The sequence below is a fragment of the Eublepharis macularius genome, chromosome 14, assembly GCF_028583425.1.
Source record: "Eublepharis macularius isolate TG4126 chromosome 14, MPM_Emac_v1.0, whole genome shotgun sequence".
NCBI lineage: Eukaryota > Metazoa > Chordata > Lepidosauria > Squamata > Eublepharidae > Eublepharis > Eublepharis macularius.
Window position 1 is genome coordinate 60,962,320 of NC_072803.1, and position 15,206 is coordinate 60,977,525.

The 15,206-nt window shown below is 47.1% G+C and overlaps 1 protein-coding gene across 3 annotated transcripts in view; it reads right to left on the reverse strand.

The window, feature by feature from the left end:
- ASS1 (argininosuccinate synthase 1) overlaps positions 1–15,206 on the reverse strand; it is a 168,860-nt gene that overhangs the window by 104,905 nt on the left and 48,749 nt on the right. For all 3 annotated transcript variants that reach the window (XR_008598202.1, XM_054997683.1, XM_054997682.1), the window contains exons 7-8: positions 6,145–6,215; positions 4,957–4,987 (exon numbers count right to left, since the gene is read on the reverse strand). Coding sequence is in view for 2 of the 3 variants with exons in the window: in XM_054997683.1 (XP_054853658.1) it covers positions 4,957–4,987; positions 6,145–6,215 (102 nt within the window). In the remaining variant the exon portion in view is untranslated. The remainder of the gene's footprint in view (positions 1–4,956; positions 4,988–6,144; positions 6,216–15,206) is intronic.

The window sequence follows — 15,206 nt, forward strand, 5'->3', positions numbered from 1 at the left end:
TAATTTGTATCTGTTGTGGCCCACTCCCCAAACCCATTTGACAGAAAATCCTCCATCAACAGACTCAAGCCAGCCTTGCTTCCTTGAGGAGGGGGCAGGGGTTCACATGATCCTAGAACCTGCTGGATCTAGAGGCTATCAGATGGATGGGGAAGATCCTCTCTGAGGATCAGGGCAAGTTACCAGAAAGGGACAACAGAGATTTTTCAGGGGGGGTGGGAAACTGATTTGGCCTACTTACCACCTGAGTCTACCCATCACTGAAGGGGTAACCCAGTGGAGAGGGCAGAGTGTTTGAACCAGGGTTTTCTCAGGCATGCCACCATTACAAGCTAGAGGTGGGACTCTGGTAGTCCTCAAACCTGTCTTGGTCTCAGAGTCTCTCTACACGTTACTAAGTACCTAGGAATGCTCAAGTGCAGGATTGTTTGTGTAGTCCTCAATTCATGTGCAGGCTGTTCTTGCTCTAAGCACATGAATGCCACTTTCACGGGAGCTCCCTTTGTGTGACTGCATCTGCAAGTGATTCTAGAGAACAAAGCGCCAATTCATCTCCATTTTGGCTGCAAGAACAAGTACTGTAGGTGCCTTTGAATTGCCAATTTGCACTTCTTCAAGGTGTGAGAAAGTGTCAAGATCTGCATTTCAATTAATGGATGTGGGGGAAACTGGGATACCTTTAGCAGTTGATATCAAATGCGTGAATGAATTAATGGGGAGAAAAATGAAATGAGACTGTGCAAGTGAGTGCATGGAATGCTGGAGGGGAGACACGTGAAATGAGGTTCATTTGAGCATCTCTAGGTACTTAGTAACATGTAGAGAGACTCTGAGTTGGGCTGGGCTGGATCAGCATTTGTCTTCCTTGTGAACTCTCTGGTTCTGAAAAGCTTGGTGATAAATCAGATACTGTTACCTGGAATGGTCTCCTTGCAAGTAAATAGAGTGGGGGAATTAGCAAGCAATGAAGACAGCTATGTGAGAGGCCAGTAACCACACGATCTTTCTCACCAATAATTTACAGAGTCCTTTCCCAAGGATACACACACACGAAGCCGGTGTTCTAAATTAAGGGATGATTTTTATTCGAGGGGCAAATGCATATGCACAAGATTGCACACAAACACACAAGAAGCCTAGGAAAAGCAGTGGTGAAGGTGGAATAGATCTGAAGGACTGCAAGGCGATAATTACCTATCCAGAGAGCAGGGAAGTATGCGGAGGGAGAGCTTCAAACACCAGCGGTCTCAGACAGGAGAGCAAGAGGTGTAGGGCAAACCTCAAGGGAACAGTACTTTGGATCCGACAAGTGGGTACAATTTGAATGGGGCTGGGGCAAAACCTTTATAAGTAAAACATGCCCTGAGGTGGGAAAACCCACCTAGCTGTTAGAACAAAGACTCCAACCGCCAGTTCCTGGGACCAACAAAAGGTTTGCTTACCTTGATTGGTAGCTGCCAGGGCGTGTGAAAGAGAATGCAAAATTTGTTCTAGAGCTGCACAAAAGGGCAGTTTGTTAATGAAATCCACTGGAGCTAAGTTGATTAATTTAGTTGGGGAATGTACCTTCCCAGGAACGAATTGTAAATACTTATGAATGTCATTTGCTTAGCTCCTCAATGAAGGACAGGAGATCTCATCATGGGAGGAGGGAAAGGAATGTGTTAAGTGGGGATGACTCTGTGAGACCTTTGTTGCACTGGATTCCTTAGGGGCTGGGGAGACTGCAAAACTAATCACCGTGAATCTCTCCACATTCTTATGCAGCATTCCATTCATGCCTGGGTCTCCTGGGCAGGACTCAGCAACTATTAGCTGGAGGTCCTCTGGCTGCAATACAAACTGCCATTTTTAAATCCAGAGGCCCGGTGCCATTTAATATCACAGGCAGCCATGTTAAATGACTATTAAAGATGGCGGAGGCCGGGCCATCTACTTACAATACTTGGAACCAGGTTGCTGAAGCTCAGTGACTTCTGCTGAAGCTCATTCCCCAACCAGGCCCTGTGAGCTCAGCGCCAATGGAGCAGGACAATATTCTTAGGCCCTTTGTAGGGAAAAAGTAGTTCCCACCAGAGAAGACACTGCACACACTCAGGGGCACTCTGACTGGCATTGTTTCTAAAAACCAAAAGCAACCCAACCAAACCCTACCACTGCAATCATTCCAATTCATTTATAGGGTTGATTCAAACTACATGTTCATCCATTAAATTGAACAATGACAGCTTGGCAGGTTGAATCATCCACCATTAGATGAACAACATGGACAAATGCTTGGATCCAGTGATGCGCAAGTGAAAACACAAATGGACATAGTGTGCTTCTGCTTGCACAAGAGCTGGTGCAACACTTAGCACTTTCATCCCTATACATTATAGTGTCAACTGGCATCAGTTGCACAAGATCATGAACAAGTGGGAACACAAGTGGGAACACAATAAATCTGGCTTAGTGCAAGCAATTACCACCGTCTTTTTCTTGTATTTCTGTTTGTGCAAGAGCAAGTAGAAATTCTGCACTGGATCCAACCCAGTGTGTTCTTATCACCCTAAACATGACAGAGTTCAGTACACCCATTCAGCTATCAGTCATCAAGCATCAATTCACTGAACAGTAGCAATGCTCCCAAAATTCCCCTCACCCAACTTTCAACCTGGGTTTTGTAGATATGAACGAACTAGTCTTGTTTCCGACATGGAACCGACGCATTAAAAACCCGCCGCATTGTTCCATTCTTCAGCTCCTGGGTAGGGGCAGATAGCAGCATGAAGACAGCGAGGGTAAGGCAAAGGCAGAGGCTACCCTCCAAAATCCACATGCTGTGGCCACCACCTCTGCTTACTTCATTGGAGGCAGGAGCACATGCATGCGCAGAGAAAACAGCTCAGACACACAGGGGTTTTTTTCTGGGAAAAGAGGTGGCGGAACTCTCAAGAGGACAATGAGGAAGAAACACACGGGACTCTTTGAAATCATATTATTTTCAAGCACTATTGCCGAGTATTTTCAAGAGGTGCCGTAACTCCGTTCCCCCTGAAAAAAAAGCCCTGCGGACAAGGAATCTTAATGCAGTCGCATGACTGATTGCATCAAGGCTGTTTTGCTAGCAGTTTTATCGACGACTATGCAAACACGGAGAAGAGGTAAATTTATTATTTACTTCATTTATACCCATTTTTCTCCCCAATAAAGGCCCCAAATGGCTTAAATCAATCTCCTGACCTCTGTTTTATCCTCACAACAGCCCTGGTAAGTTTGGTTGCGAGTGTGTGACGAACTCACAGTCACCCTGTGATTTTCCATGGCAGAGCGGGGATTCAAACCCGAGTCTCCTAATTCTTAATCTGATGCTTTACCCACCGCACCACAATGGAAGGAACTGAAAGCCAAGATAAACTATGCGCGACCCAATTCCAGAATTAATTTTAGAAACATTCCAAGTTTAATTCTTCACTTAGGAATATGTATTTTAGTATAGGACAATCCTTTTGCTAGACTTTCTTTATTGCAACCCTTAGGGCAGAACTGGGTATTTTCTGGCAAAAATGAATTTTTCAAACAGAAGGGAGTGGCATTTGTAGGTAGGCAGAGGGTACTTTTCTGATTCTTCCCTTTAAGCTCTTCTTCCCCCGCCAGTATTCCCCCGAGGGATATTATTGAACGTTATTACTACTTTTCTAGGTAGACGTCAAGCTGATGGGTTGGTAGTTACCCAGATCCTCCTTTTTCCCCTTCTTGAAGATGGGGACAACATTTGTCCCTCTCCAGTCTTCTAGCACCTCGCCTACTCTCCAAGAATTCTCAAAAATAATCGACAGAGGTTCAGAAATTACATCTGTGAGTTCTTTTAGTACCCTTGGATGCAATTCATCTGTCCCTGAGGGCTTAGTTCCATTTAAAGACATTTTGTTCATGGAGTAAGGGTCACTGGAGGGGGGGGGGGTGTATTTGGGAATTTCCTGCATTTTGCAGGGTTTTGGACTAGGTGACCCTAGAGGTCCCTTCCAACTCTGTGATTCTATGATTCTATAATTCTACTCTGGTTCAGTTAGAAAGTTGGGTTTCCTTTATGGTTTCTCAGCCCTCAGGGGAAAAAAGGGGTCATCTTATTCATTACTGAAATATTGAAAATGGATAGTAAAGTCAATGTTAAAACAGACATCTGTTTTTACATAAAATGACAAATAATGTTATAAATGCCATAAAACAACGGATAATGCAGAAACAGCACAAAAATGCCCTAAAAGAAACAAGCAAAATGTGAAAACTAGCAGACAGGTGGGATGGAGTACAGCACATCGATAAAACACAGTAAAGACGTAACACCGGACATATTTGTATATCTTTACTTCCACCTCCCCACCTGCCAAGTTCCTTCTCGATTCCAGAGCCCAGTTGAGAGAGAAAAATCCTGTTGGGATGGGGGAAGCATCGGTGCATAAGAGGGATTTGATAAGCACATGAATATACACACACCTGCCATGTGCTGCTCCCCTGGAAATGTGTATTTCTTATCCCCTTGCATCAAGATAATGCTTTCAAACGCAGGGTTGGGAACTGTATTTTTGCTCCATACTCTCCAAAGTAAAAAGATGTCACCTCTTGAAAGCCTTTTGCATTCAGTTCTGGCTCCCACCATACTGAAGCCTCATCTGTCTAATTGCTCCTTTATTGTTTCCTAATGACATTTTCTCCTGCAGTGTCACTCTGAAATACTTCCTTCCCCTATTTTCCCCAGCAGCAATTAATGTACCACAAGATGAGGGGGGTGGAGGGAGGTCAGAGGATGAGGGGATGTGGGGGTCAGAACAGCAAGGCCTGGCATCACCACCGCCCATGGCTGTGCCATGAAGTTTTGACACCAGGACTTATCAACCCATGGAGAAGCCATCAGCCTCTAAAGCACTTTTTTTAATGATTTCATAATTGTTTTTGTTTTAGACATCATCTTACCTTGGGGTTCTCCAAAATCCCAGCCTCGTAGCTTGGAAGGACAGAGATCAAGGAAGAGAGAGGGAATAACAGAAGGTACAATGAGTTCTTTTGTGTGTACATGACATGCGCCAACAAATCACAACCAATTTTGGCAACCCTTCAAGGCAAAAGATGTTCAGAGGTGGTTTGCCATTGCCTGTCTCTGCGTAGCAACCCCAGCCTTCCTTGATAGTAAATACATAAAAGCATTGGCCCAACAAGGAGGATGGTGTCAAAATACTCCATTGAAGGGCTCCCAGCCTTCCCAGCCATCAAGGGCATGGGAGGAGACTGGCATGCCTTGGTGGGGCCCCACTGCCGCCCGCCGGTTCCAAGCCAGGGCTCAGAAGCAATGCTGCAACAGCTTGCGTCTAACCAGCAGGGGTTGCACAGGCCCAAAAGAGGATCATTGGACAGGAAATTATTTATTTAAAATATTTATGTACCGCTTTCTGGCAGCCAGGGCTTTTTTTCTGAGAAAAGAGGTGGTGGAATGCAGTGGTGGAACTCAAGACTGCACAATGACATCACTTTGGGTCAGCTGGAACAAGAGGGGAGTTTTTTAAAGTTTAAATTGCCCTTGGCAAAAATGGTCACATGGCCGGTGGCCCCGCCCCCTGATCTCCAGACTGAGGGGAGTTGAGATTGCCTTCTGTGCTGCCAAGCAGCGTGGAGGGCAATCTCAACTCCCCTCTGTTTGGAGATCATGGGGCGGGGCCACCGGCCATGTGACCATTTTTAAGAGGTGCCGGAACTCTGTTCCACCACGTTCCCGCTGAAAAAAAGCCCTGCTGGCAGCACTCAAAGTGGATTTCCTTGCTTGTACCTCACTTCTGGAGACAAAATACCTTGAACTGGCCCTGGCTGATGATTCCACAGCTTGGCTGTAAGCTCAGGATTCTTTTCTTCGTGTGAGAATGGGGTGAGACAGGAGAACCAAACAAATTCTTGGGCCTGCTGTTCCACTTAAGAGGAGGCAGCAACTTCGCAGTGATGTCCAGGGGTGGTATGAGGGGCCATTCCCTACGAATCTAAGGAACAGTCTGCCTTTGCGCCCCAGAAGATGAACGGGAGACACCCAGCGTCTTCGTGCCCTTTCCTGGAGGTTTCTAGTTAGTCACAGAACACATCTGGTTTGACCCAGCAAAGCAATTTTGATGGTCTCACCTGATATGCATAAGGTTTTCATCCATACTCCAGGGATTGGAGGGTGTCACTGGGACCGGAATGCCGTGTTTCTGTAGAAAAGGGACGGGGAAAGAAAAAGGACGCAGTGTCACAACCTGTGCTGCAGCAGACACAGAGAGTCGTATGCTTGTGATCTGCTTTTTGGCTTGCCCAGGGAGTGGCTACCAATTGTTAGAAAAGATACAGTTTTTCAGAATATTCCATGGATGAGAAAAGAACTGGGGGGGTTGGGATTGAATGAAATTCCAGGATTATAAGGGATCGTGTCTGATCCAAGAGAAGCGTTTCAGCATCAGCCTCTCCCATCCGCTCTGATGAATACGAGATTCCTATTTGTCAGGAGAATGCCTCTTGTCATTAGCCCCCATTCATGAAGCATCAACTAATTATCCTGGACAATTAGCAAGCCACCAAGCTAACAAGCAACCCTTAATGGTGTGCATTTAAATCAAGATAGTCTGGATTTTCTACTGGGGGCAATTTCTCCTTCTCACCAGCACACCAGTGGCTGAAAACAAGAAATATATTTTGCTTTTTACTTAGCCAGGAACAAATGTTTTTGGTGGGTTTCCCCCCTCCCAGTTTGCTCATTATCATTACAAAAAAAGTATGTATTGGGGAGTGGGGGGAGGACCAGGGAGTCCTTTAATTACACTGTGAATGTACAAACATAAGACTACTTTATACTGAGACAGATCACTGGCCCTCCTAACCCAGAATTATCTTCTTTGACTAGCAGTGGCTCTCCAAACTCTCAAGATCAACTTTTCTAGCCCAGTTAATGAGATAGGCTCAGTAGAAGAGCACATGCCTAATATATAGACAGGTCAGATCTCTATCATCTGCTGCTGCTCTGAGTGCTCCCGAGTCATGACGGGAAATCACGCCTGGAAGACACTTTTGCACGGCCGGTAAGATGTGTGAAAACAGCCAGAGATACTGCATTGTATCAAGTCAGATGATCTAACGTGGGCCGTTTTCACACATCTTTACTGGCTGCGCAAAATCGCACAAAACTCCCGGAACGACAGCGTCTTCCTGGCATGATTTGCGGCATGATTCGGAGTCATGACGGGAAATCACGCCAGGAAGACGCTGTCGTTCTGGGAGTTTTGCACAATTTTGCATGGCAGGTAAGACGTGTGAAAACGGCCCAAGATGCTTTTAACTGGAAATGGAGCCCTGGGCCTTCGGCAGGCAGAGCAGGAGCTCTCTCTCTCTCTCTCTCTCTCTCTCTCTCTCTCTCTCAGCTACCCGCTGCCTGTTGACTAGATCCATCCTCCCTTATACTGAACCGGATCTTATATCCAGCAAGTAGCTTATCTGCCTCTGGTCTCTCACAGACTGTAGCTCTCCAGGGGTCCAGTATAAGGGAGAATTCACCCAGGGCTTTTTTTCTGGGGAAAGAGGTGGTGGAACTCAGTGGGTTGCCCTGGGAGAAAATGGTCACATGGCTGGTGGCCCTGCCCCCTGATCTCCAGACAGAGGGGAGTTGAGATTGCCCTCCGCGCCGCTTGGCGGCGCGGAGGGCAATCTCAACTCCCCTCTGTCTGGAGATCAGGGGGGCGGGGCCACCAGCCATGTGACCATTTTCAAGAGGTGCTGGAACTCCGTTCCCCCGCATTCCCCCTGAAAAAAAGCCCTGGATGCACCTATTTAAGGGTGGTGTGGGGGTAGCAATGATAAAATCCCTGCTCTGGCTGCAGAACATCCAGGTTCGATCACCAGTTAAAACAATGACCCAATTTGTTTATTTGGGGCGGGTTACATCCCTTTTTCCCACCATTTTAATCCTCAGCGTACAAATATTGTTAAAATAATACTCTATAGATGATCACACTATAGGATCATGTATTTGGGGGAGGATTTGGGGGAGATCAAAGCTAATGTCGTTTATTAAGATTTGCAAACTTTGACCATTACTTTATAATATTTCAGACTGGAACAATATTCATTCTCACAGGGAAGTTAAATATCGTATTTTGAAAGTAATGTGCGCTTGTTTCCAATGGTAGAACGCAAAACTTCTTTGTTTTTATTAGAGATGATTTCAAATGTTTCATCCTTCCTGGTTGGACACCCCCCTCCCCCGCCCCCAGCCCGTCCTCATTTATAATTTTGCTATTCTCTCTCGTACAAATTGAAACTTGATTTTTTTTTATTTTGGTGCCATTTCCTTTCACAATCCCCCCCCCCATAAAATGTACACATTTCCCAACATTATTTGTACACTGATAGATCAGCATCGTGCCTCGTACATGTAAATGCTACCCATGGTTTGGGAACCAGTTCTTTTCTTGTCTTCCTCAAAAAGAGAAGAAAAGACCAAATTTCACACCATCCCCTGCAGACTTTTGCAAGCTCTAAGACTCTTTACTCTTCTGTGCCCCCTTTCCCCACCTCCTCCCACTCTCTCTTTCTCTGTCTTGCACACACATACGCGTGCACACACATACGCGCGCGCACACACACACACACACACACACACACACACAGAGCACAGACAGCTATAAACCCCAGCTCCGTTACAGGGTCACTCACTCACTCAATTAGCCGGCGACATTTCAGTGGGTGAAATGGTCTGTGAAAACTGGGCGACTAAACGCAGGGCACCGAATTAGCAGGAGATGTAGCAATGACACGGTTCCCAGCCTGACAAACGAGAGGCAGCAGGACGCTGAGCAGCAGGCTGCCTGGGACTGCCAAAGAAAGCCCAAAGCAGGCCCGGAGTGTTTTTGTTTTGGTTCGTTTTGTTTCCGTCACTAACTTGCCTTTTAACATTTTTGCAACAAAATGTTTCTGTCTTGATTCCGAAAGCTTGGTCAGAAACAGCAGCCCCTGGAGTCACCTCTGAGCATCTGTTTGTGGCTTCGAAGTTTACTTAGGGACGGAGGCTGAAGTCACCCAGGATGGGTGGCAGCCACCAAACACAGTCGCCCTGTTTCACCACTTCTTCCTCCTGTGTGGGGTGGGGCTTTGGTGTACACCTGTTTGGTGTAGTGGTTAAGAGCGGCAGGGCTCTAATCTGGAGAGCCGGGTTTGATTCCCCACTCCTCTGCTTGAAGTCAGCTGGGTGACCTTGGGTCACTCACAGCTCTTCCAAAGCTATCTCAGCTCCACCCACCTCACAGGGGGATTCTTCCGGGGATAATAATGGTAAACTGCTCTGAATGGGCATTAAGTTGTCCTGAAGGGCGGTATATAAATCTACTACTACTACTACTACTACTACTATTATTATTGGTAGAGCACCTGCTTTGCACACACAAAATTCCAAGCTCAGTCCCCATCATTTTCAGTCAAAATTATTGGGTAACAGGGATGTGAAAGGCCTGCACCTGAGATCCTGAAGAGCTGCAGCCACTTAGAGTAGACCCCCCCCACCCCCAAAGTAGCGAGCACCACCACAAAATGGCTGCTATGGGGGGAGACAATCACAAAATGTTTGGAGGTTCCATGCCAAGCATCTTCCTACCACAGCAGTCATTTATAAATGGATACCCCCTGCAGCCCAAAAGGTGATTAGATGGAGAAAAGCCAGGACTGGCTCTTTGTTTGGGAAGAGATGGTTTAGGGGCAAAGCAAGTGGGTCCCTGGAGACGCAGCAATGAGCAACATGGTGCCCACGGATGCCATGTTGGGGTTCACTGCTCTAAGGCATATGCAGCTCTTCACTCCATCTTCCCAGCCACTCTGAGCGGCAGAAAGACTGTAAATGGCCCACAGAAGCTTCATTGTTGCGGACATTCGAACCAAAGTTGCTGCAGTCCACTGGTTAAGTGGTTCGGCTGCGAATCAGCACTCCACTGGTTTGAATCCCACTCCTGCCGTGAGCTCAGTAGGTGGCCTTGAGTAAGCCCCTCCTTTCAGCCCAACTCCCCAGCTATATTGTGGGGATAATAATAACAATAACTTGTTCACCGCTCTGGGTAAGGCACTGATCTGTCTAGAAGAGCATTATATAAGTGCTGCTGCTGTTGTTGTTGCTGTTATACCCATTCTACCACACTGAATAAACTTTGGTTTGCAAGGCTGGTTTGCAGGGCAAGCGCAAACCACAGCTAGACTCTAACAACAAAACCACTGCAAACTAGAAAGCCATTCATTTGCTAGAGAAATGAGAGTGGAGAAGAGTCTGCATCAGTATGCTCTGAGCTTTTTCCAGGCTCATTCATTTATTGCCAAAACATGGTTAGGCATTAGGTTTTAGCCACGCTGGGGGAAAGAGAGAGCTAGAAGGAAGAAAGGTGCATGGCTTTTTTTTTAAAAAAAATCAACACTGAAAAGGCTGGGCCAATTGCCTGTTTCCAACATAAGGGCCGATTCCACACTACCTTAGCTCCCACTTTTCTTGTGCAATGATTGCTCCATCTGTTATTGCGCGTTCTTCGCTTGTTTGTCCACATCACCCTTTGAATAGCGCTTCTGCTGCGCAATCCGTTGATCACATCCCCTTTCAAAAAGACCGGTAAAGGGGCGGGAAAAACCCGAATGGCCCCGCGGTTGTTGTTTTTTAAGGACAAATTGACGCTATATCAACGAGTAAGCATCCTGGTTCAATGGTACAACGACACCATTAATATAATATATTTTTAAAAATCACCTGAGACACGATGAGCGCTCAGAACATCACAGCCTGCATGCCGGTTGAAATCATCCGGGAATGGGTGAGCGGTCACTATCACCTACAGCAGCATCCCACAGCAGAGCTTCATTTTGTCTTTGGAAAATTGACATCTGTGCCTAACTCGTCGGCACAGTCCGTGTCGGGGCGTAACATGAGCCATGATTTCAGTATCATGTGGATGCCCCCCCCAAATATATAAATTGAATTAACATATGAAATTGTTCCTCTGATATTTGAGGTCTGCCTGCTTTTTTAAAATGAGATTAATATGATAAGATGTCGCCATATCGACATGGTACTCTTTTATTTTTTTAAAAAAGGGGTGGGGACAAAGGCGGAGAATTACTCCTTAATTGGGAGGCGGGTCAAGAGAGGCTCGGAATTCAACGGAGGGCAGTTATTCGTCAAAAGATAACCCGCGGCGAAAGTGCAATGGGCTGTGGCGACGCCATGCCGAATTAATGACGGCTTCGGAGATGATGCGTGTGAACAGATGAAGGAATGGCACTGCGGAAGCGAAAAACTGCCGCGAGAACAATGGTAGTGTGGATTCGGCCAAGGTTTAAAATCAGCACTGAGCCTCACACATGCTATTTGGGGCGGATGCAAGATTTCTGTTCATGTGGAAAAGAACATGGAGGAGGTGAGGCATTTGTCATGCAAATGAGCAGTCTTGCCAGTGCAGGTTTGACATCTGTGTTGCACACCTGACTGAAGCAAAAGCCGCTTTAAGCTTCCCATGTAAAAGATGCCCTGCTGATCTACAGAATGAAAAACTTTTGTGTCTTATTGCATTTTCCAGCAGGGCTCTTCCTGGCAGGATTACCACAGCACTGTGCAAACTGCTTTTAGCTACAGCCAGTTGGCCGCTCTTGTACGTGGGAGAAAGTAGATTTGAAATGGACAAAACGAAAAATCAAAATGTTGATGGTTGTGTGCACATTCTAACTTTTGCCTTGGAGCTTCCCATAGTTTTGTATGTAAACAGTTCCTAGTTAAACATGAAGGTGTCTTAATTTTGTAGCACTGTGCTGACAACCTGTCTAACTTTCTAGTAGATTTTTATCCCTCCCTCCAAGGATATCTTCACACAAGATTCTTGTTTCCTCGGTAATAAACAACAACCCCAGGCGGGTCCTTCTTTTTGACATATGTTCGTTGTCTTATTTACGGAGTGTGAAGACTGGAATTCTGAGAAAGGAAAAGTGCAACTTTGAACAAGAAGATGGAGCAGAACAGGAAAGATATAATGTCCTTTTGCTCGTGAAAAGCAGACCCACACACCCACTGCCTGGTGCTCTTTTCCTGCCCACCCACCAAAACCAAGCTAGCACTGGACAGTCCACAACTCTGCACCCAGTGAAAAGAAGGGCCCCCATTCACACTTCAGCAGCCGGGCTGCTCCTGACCGGTCCATTAGCTTTCAAGAGCTTGTTAGTCAATTAAAGCACTTCTTTGTTTATAGTGAATGGCCTGCCATACTAAGCATAGGGTGGGTAGCGGAGGCTAATGCCCCCTTTATGACAGCAACCTTCCCTCCCTCGGCCCACCCTGGAGACTGGGGGCACGAGGGCGCGCGCGCGGACACACACACACACACACACACGTCAGCCCATTACACTCTTCTAGGTGTTTGCCTGGAGGTAAAAATGAATTTCAACACCATGGACCTCATTCTGAGCATGTCTGAGTCACAGAGTGTTGTTGCAAGAGTGTACCTATCTGGGATTCGTGGCTTTGACCCTGGAAGTTTGTGGCTTTCATACCATCTCAAGCCATGACACCTAGTTTACGGGTCTGCCCCAATCCACCCCAGGGCCGATTCCAGACGGCCCTCCCCGTCCCGAAACGTCGCGCGTTGTCGCGCGTAAAATGCGAAATACCACGTTTTCTCGCGTGAGTTTTGTGCGATGTCGCGCAAAACTCGTGCGAGAAAACGCGGTATTTCGCATTTTCTGTGCGACGACGCACGATGTTTCGGGATGGGGAGGGCCATCTGGAATCGGCCCAGGTCTTGTCAACCAGACATGCACTAGGAGTTCTGTGCTATTTGCCCCTTTGGGTCAACTTGCGTGTAGCCCATCAGTACACATGTAGGTTATCAGCATGTGTAAGTGGCTTCCTGGCGCTGTTTCAGGTCAGGGAAGATGGTGCAGGGGGGTGGTGCCATCTGTCATGGTCCCGTGAGGAATCCACTCCCCTGCCCTTGGAAAAAGCATTCCAAGCACAGAACTCCTAGCACACATCTGGTTGGTAGGACCTGGGTTTCTAGCCCCAGGCTAACAACTAGTGGGAAGCTTCCTTGGGGGCAGAGCTAGCTGAGGACACAATCACAACATATCCAGAGCAACCTGGAAGCAATGTCATCACATAGGGGGCAGTACTGGTATTTGTCCAAAACTCTATGGTTTACCACAGAGTTTTGGGATAATGCTAGAGCATCAGCTGACATCATGATGTCATTTCCAGGCTGCACTAGAGTTGACATCATGGTGTCCCCCTGGAAATTCCCCCTCCCCCTGCCACATAGCTGAGAGGCATTGGGGACAACTGGCCTGGGGCAGGAAATTTCCCATCAAAGCAAGAGACCTGGCCTCGCTGCCGGAGGCAGCCTTGGAAACAAAGTATTGTAGTTAGGCCCTCAGACTTCTCTCAGCCTAAGGGCTGAGTGTGCCCCCCTTTAAAGACCTCTTAATTTGTCCAGTTTTTATTTTATCATTCCTCCAAGGAGCTCATGGTGGCATACATGGCTCTCCTCTCCTCTACTTCATCCTCACAACAACCTGGTGAGGTATAGGCAAAGAGATAACAACCAGCTCAAGGCCAGACCATGAATTTCATGGCTAGGAACTATCTGGATCTATATGTCCAATACCCACAACTTGTACACTACCATAAACATTGTGAGTTGCTATAGTTGGTGGTGTGTGTAAGTGTGTGCAGCATACATTTTATTTCTATTTATTTTGTTTACTTTATGCACACCATTCTCCCCAATGGGACCCAAAGTGGCTCACATCATTCTCCTCCATTTTATCAGCACAACAATCCTGTGAGGTAGGCTAGGCTAAGAGGGTGCGACTGGCCCAAAGTCATCCAGCAAGCTTCCATGGCAAAGCAAGGATTTCAACCTAAGCCTTCCAGATCATAGTCTGACACTAACCACTACGCTATGCTGGTTTTCAACCTGTTTTAATAAATGAATAAATAAAAACACACAACACTGTGTGGGATCTCCCTGAGCCTTCAAAGAGGGTACCAGACAGAGCAAACCACCTTGGCCGCCATGGCCAGAGGAGGCCCAGATGGCTTGGCAGCAACTGACCAGTAAGGGCAGGGCTCAGAAGGTAGTTGACCATCACCTTGATGACTGGAACGCCCTGTCTCAGACCAGAGGCCCAAATGTCTGACAAGAGTTCCTCACCAGACCCAGAAGTTGTGAGAGGCTTGAGGGCCAGTTTAAAGTCCTGTTACCTGACAACCAAGAAAGAGCAGTTGGGGTACATGCAGGGCTCATTTTGAGGGGGAACATGCAGGAACGCAGTTCCGGTAGTTCTCCAAAAAGGTCACATGTCATGTGGCCCCGCCCACCTGATTTTGGGGCATTTGGGGCCCATTTCGGCCTGGATCGGGGCCAAAACGGCCCAATTCAGGCCCAAAATGGCCAGGATCAGACCCAAAACAGCTAGGATTGGTCCCGAAATGGCCCAGATTGGGCCTCTGACAGGTGGTGGATCACTCTCCCGCTCGGCAGCAGCCCAATCCTGACCATTTTGGGCCCCGTTTGGGCCATTTTAGCCCCTTTTGCCATTTTGGGCCCAATTGCAGCCCTGAATGGCCAGGATTGGGTCCAAAACAGGCAGTATAGGTGATGTCAGGGGTGTGTGGCATATGCAAATCAGTTATGCTAATGACATACTTCTTGTGCTGTCAAGGGGTGTGGCATATGCAAATGAGTTGTGCTAATGAGTTATGCTAATGAGTTCCTGCAGCTTTTTTTCTACGAAATGACCCCTACATGAAGGGTTATTTGGGGCTCACGCCCACTCGAAAGGAGGAGATGGGGTGCAACTTTGGCTCCTTTCCTAATTATGAGGCTGACGAGGCTGCAGAAGGCCAGAAACAGACCAGCACAGAAGGAACTAGCTCAACCACCAACCCTGCAAGGTAGGTGAGCAACCCTTCAGGAACAGGTCCTAGGAGGAAACAAAGGTACTGAGGCAAGGAATGCAATAAGGGTATGTAGCAACAGGCAGAATAGATTAGCCAGCCCTGTGATGAATGCAAGACGCCTGGCTTTTCTGGACAGTGGAGTAGCCATTGCTGTCGGCTCTCTTCTGTGGCATTTAGCTCCAGCCACAGAGATCCCAAGTCAGAGAAAGCTTATTAGGAACCTATTAAGCTTACACAAAAG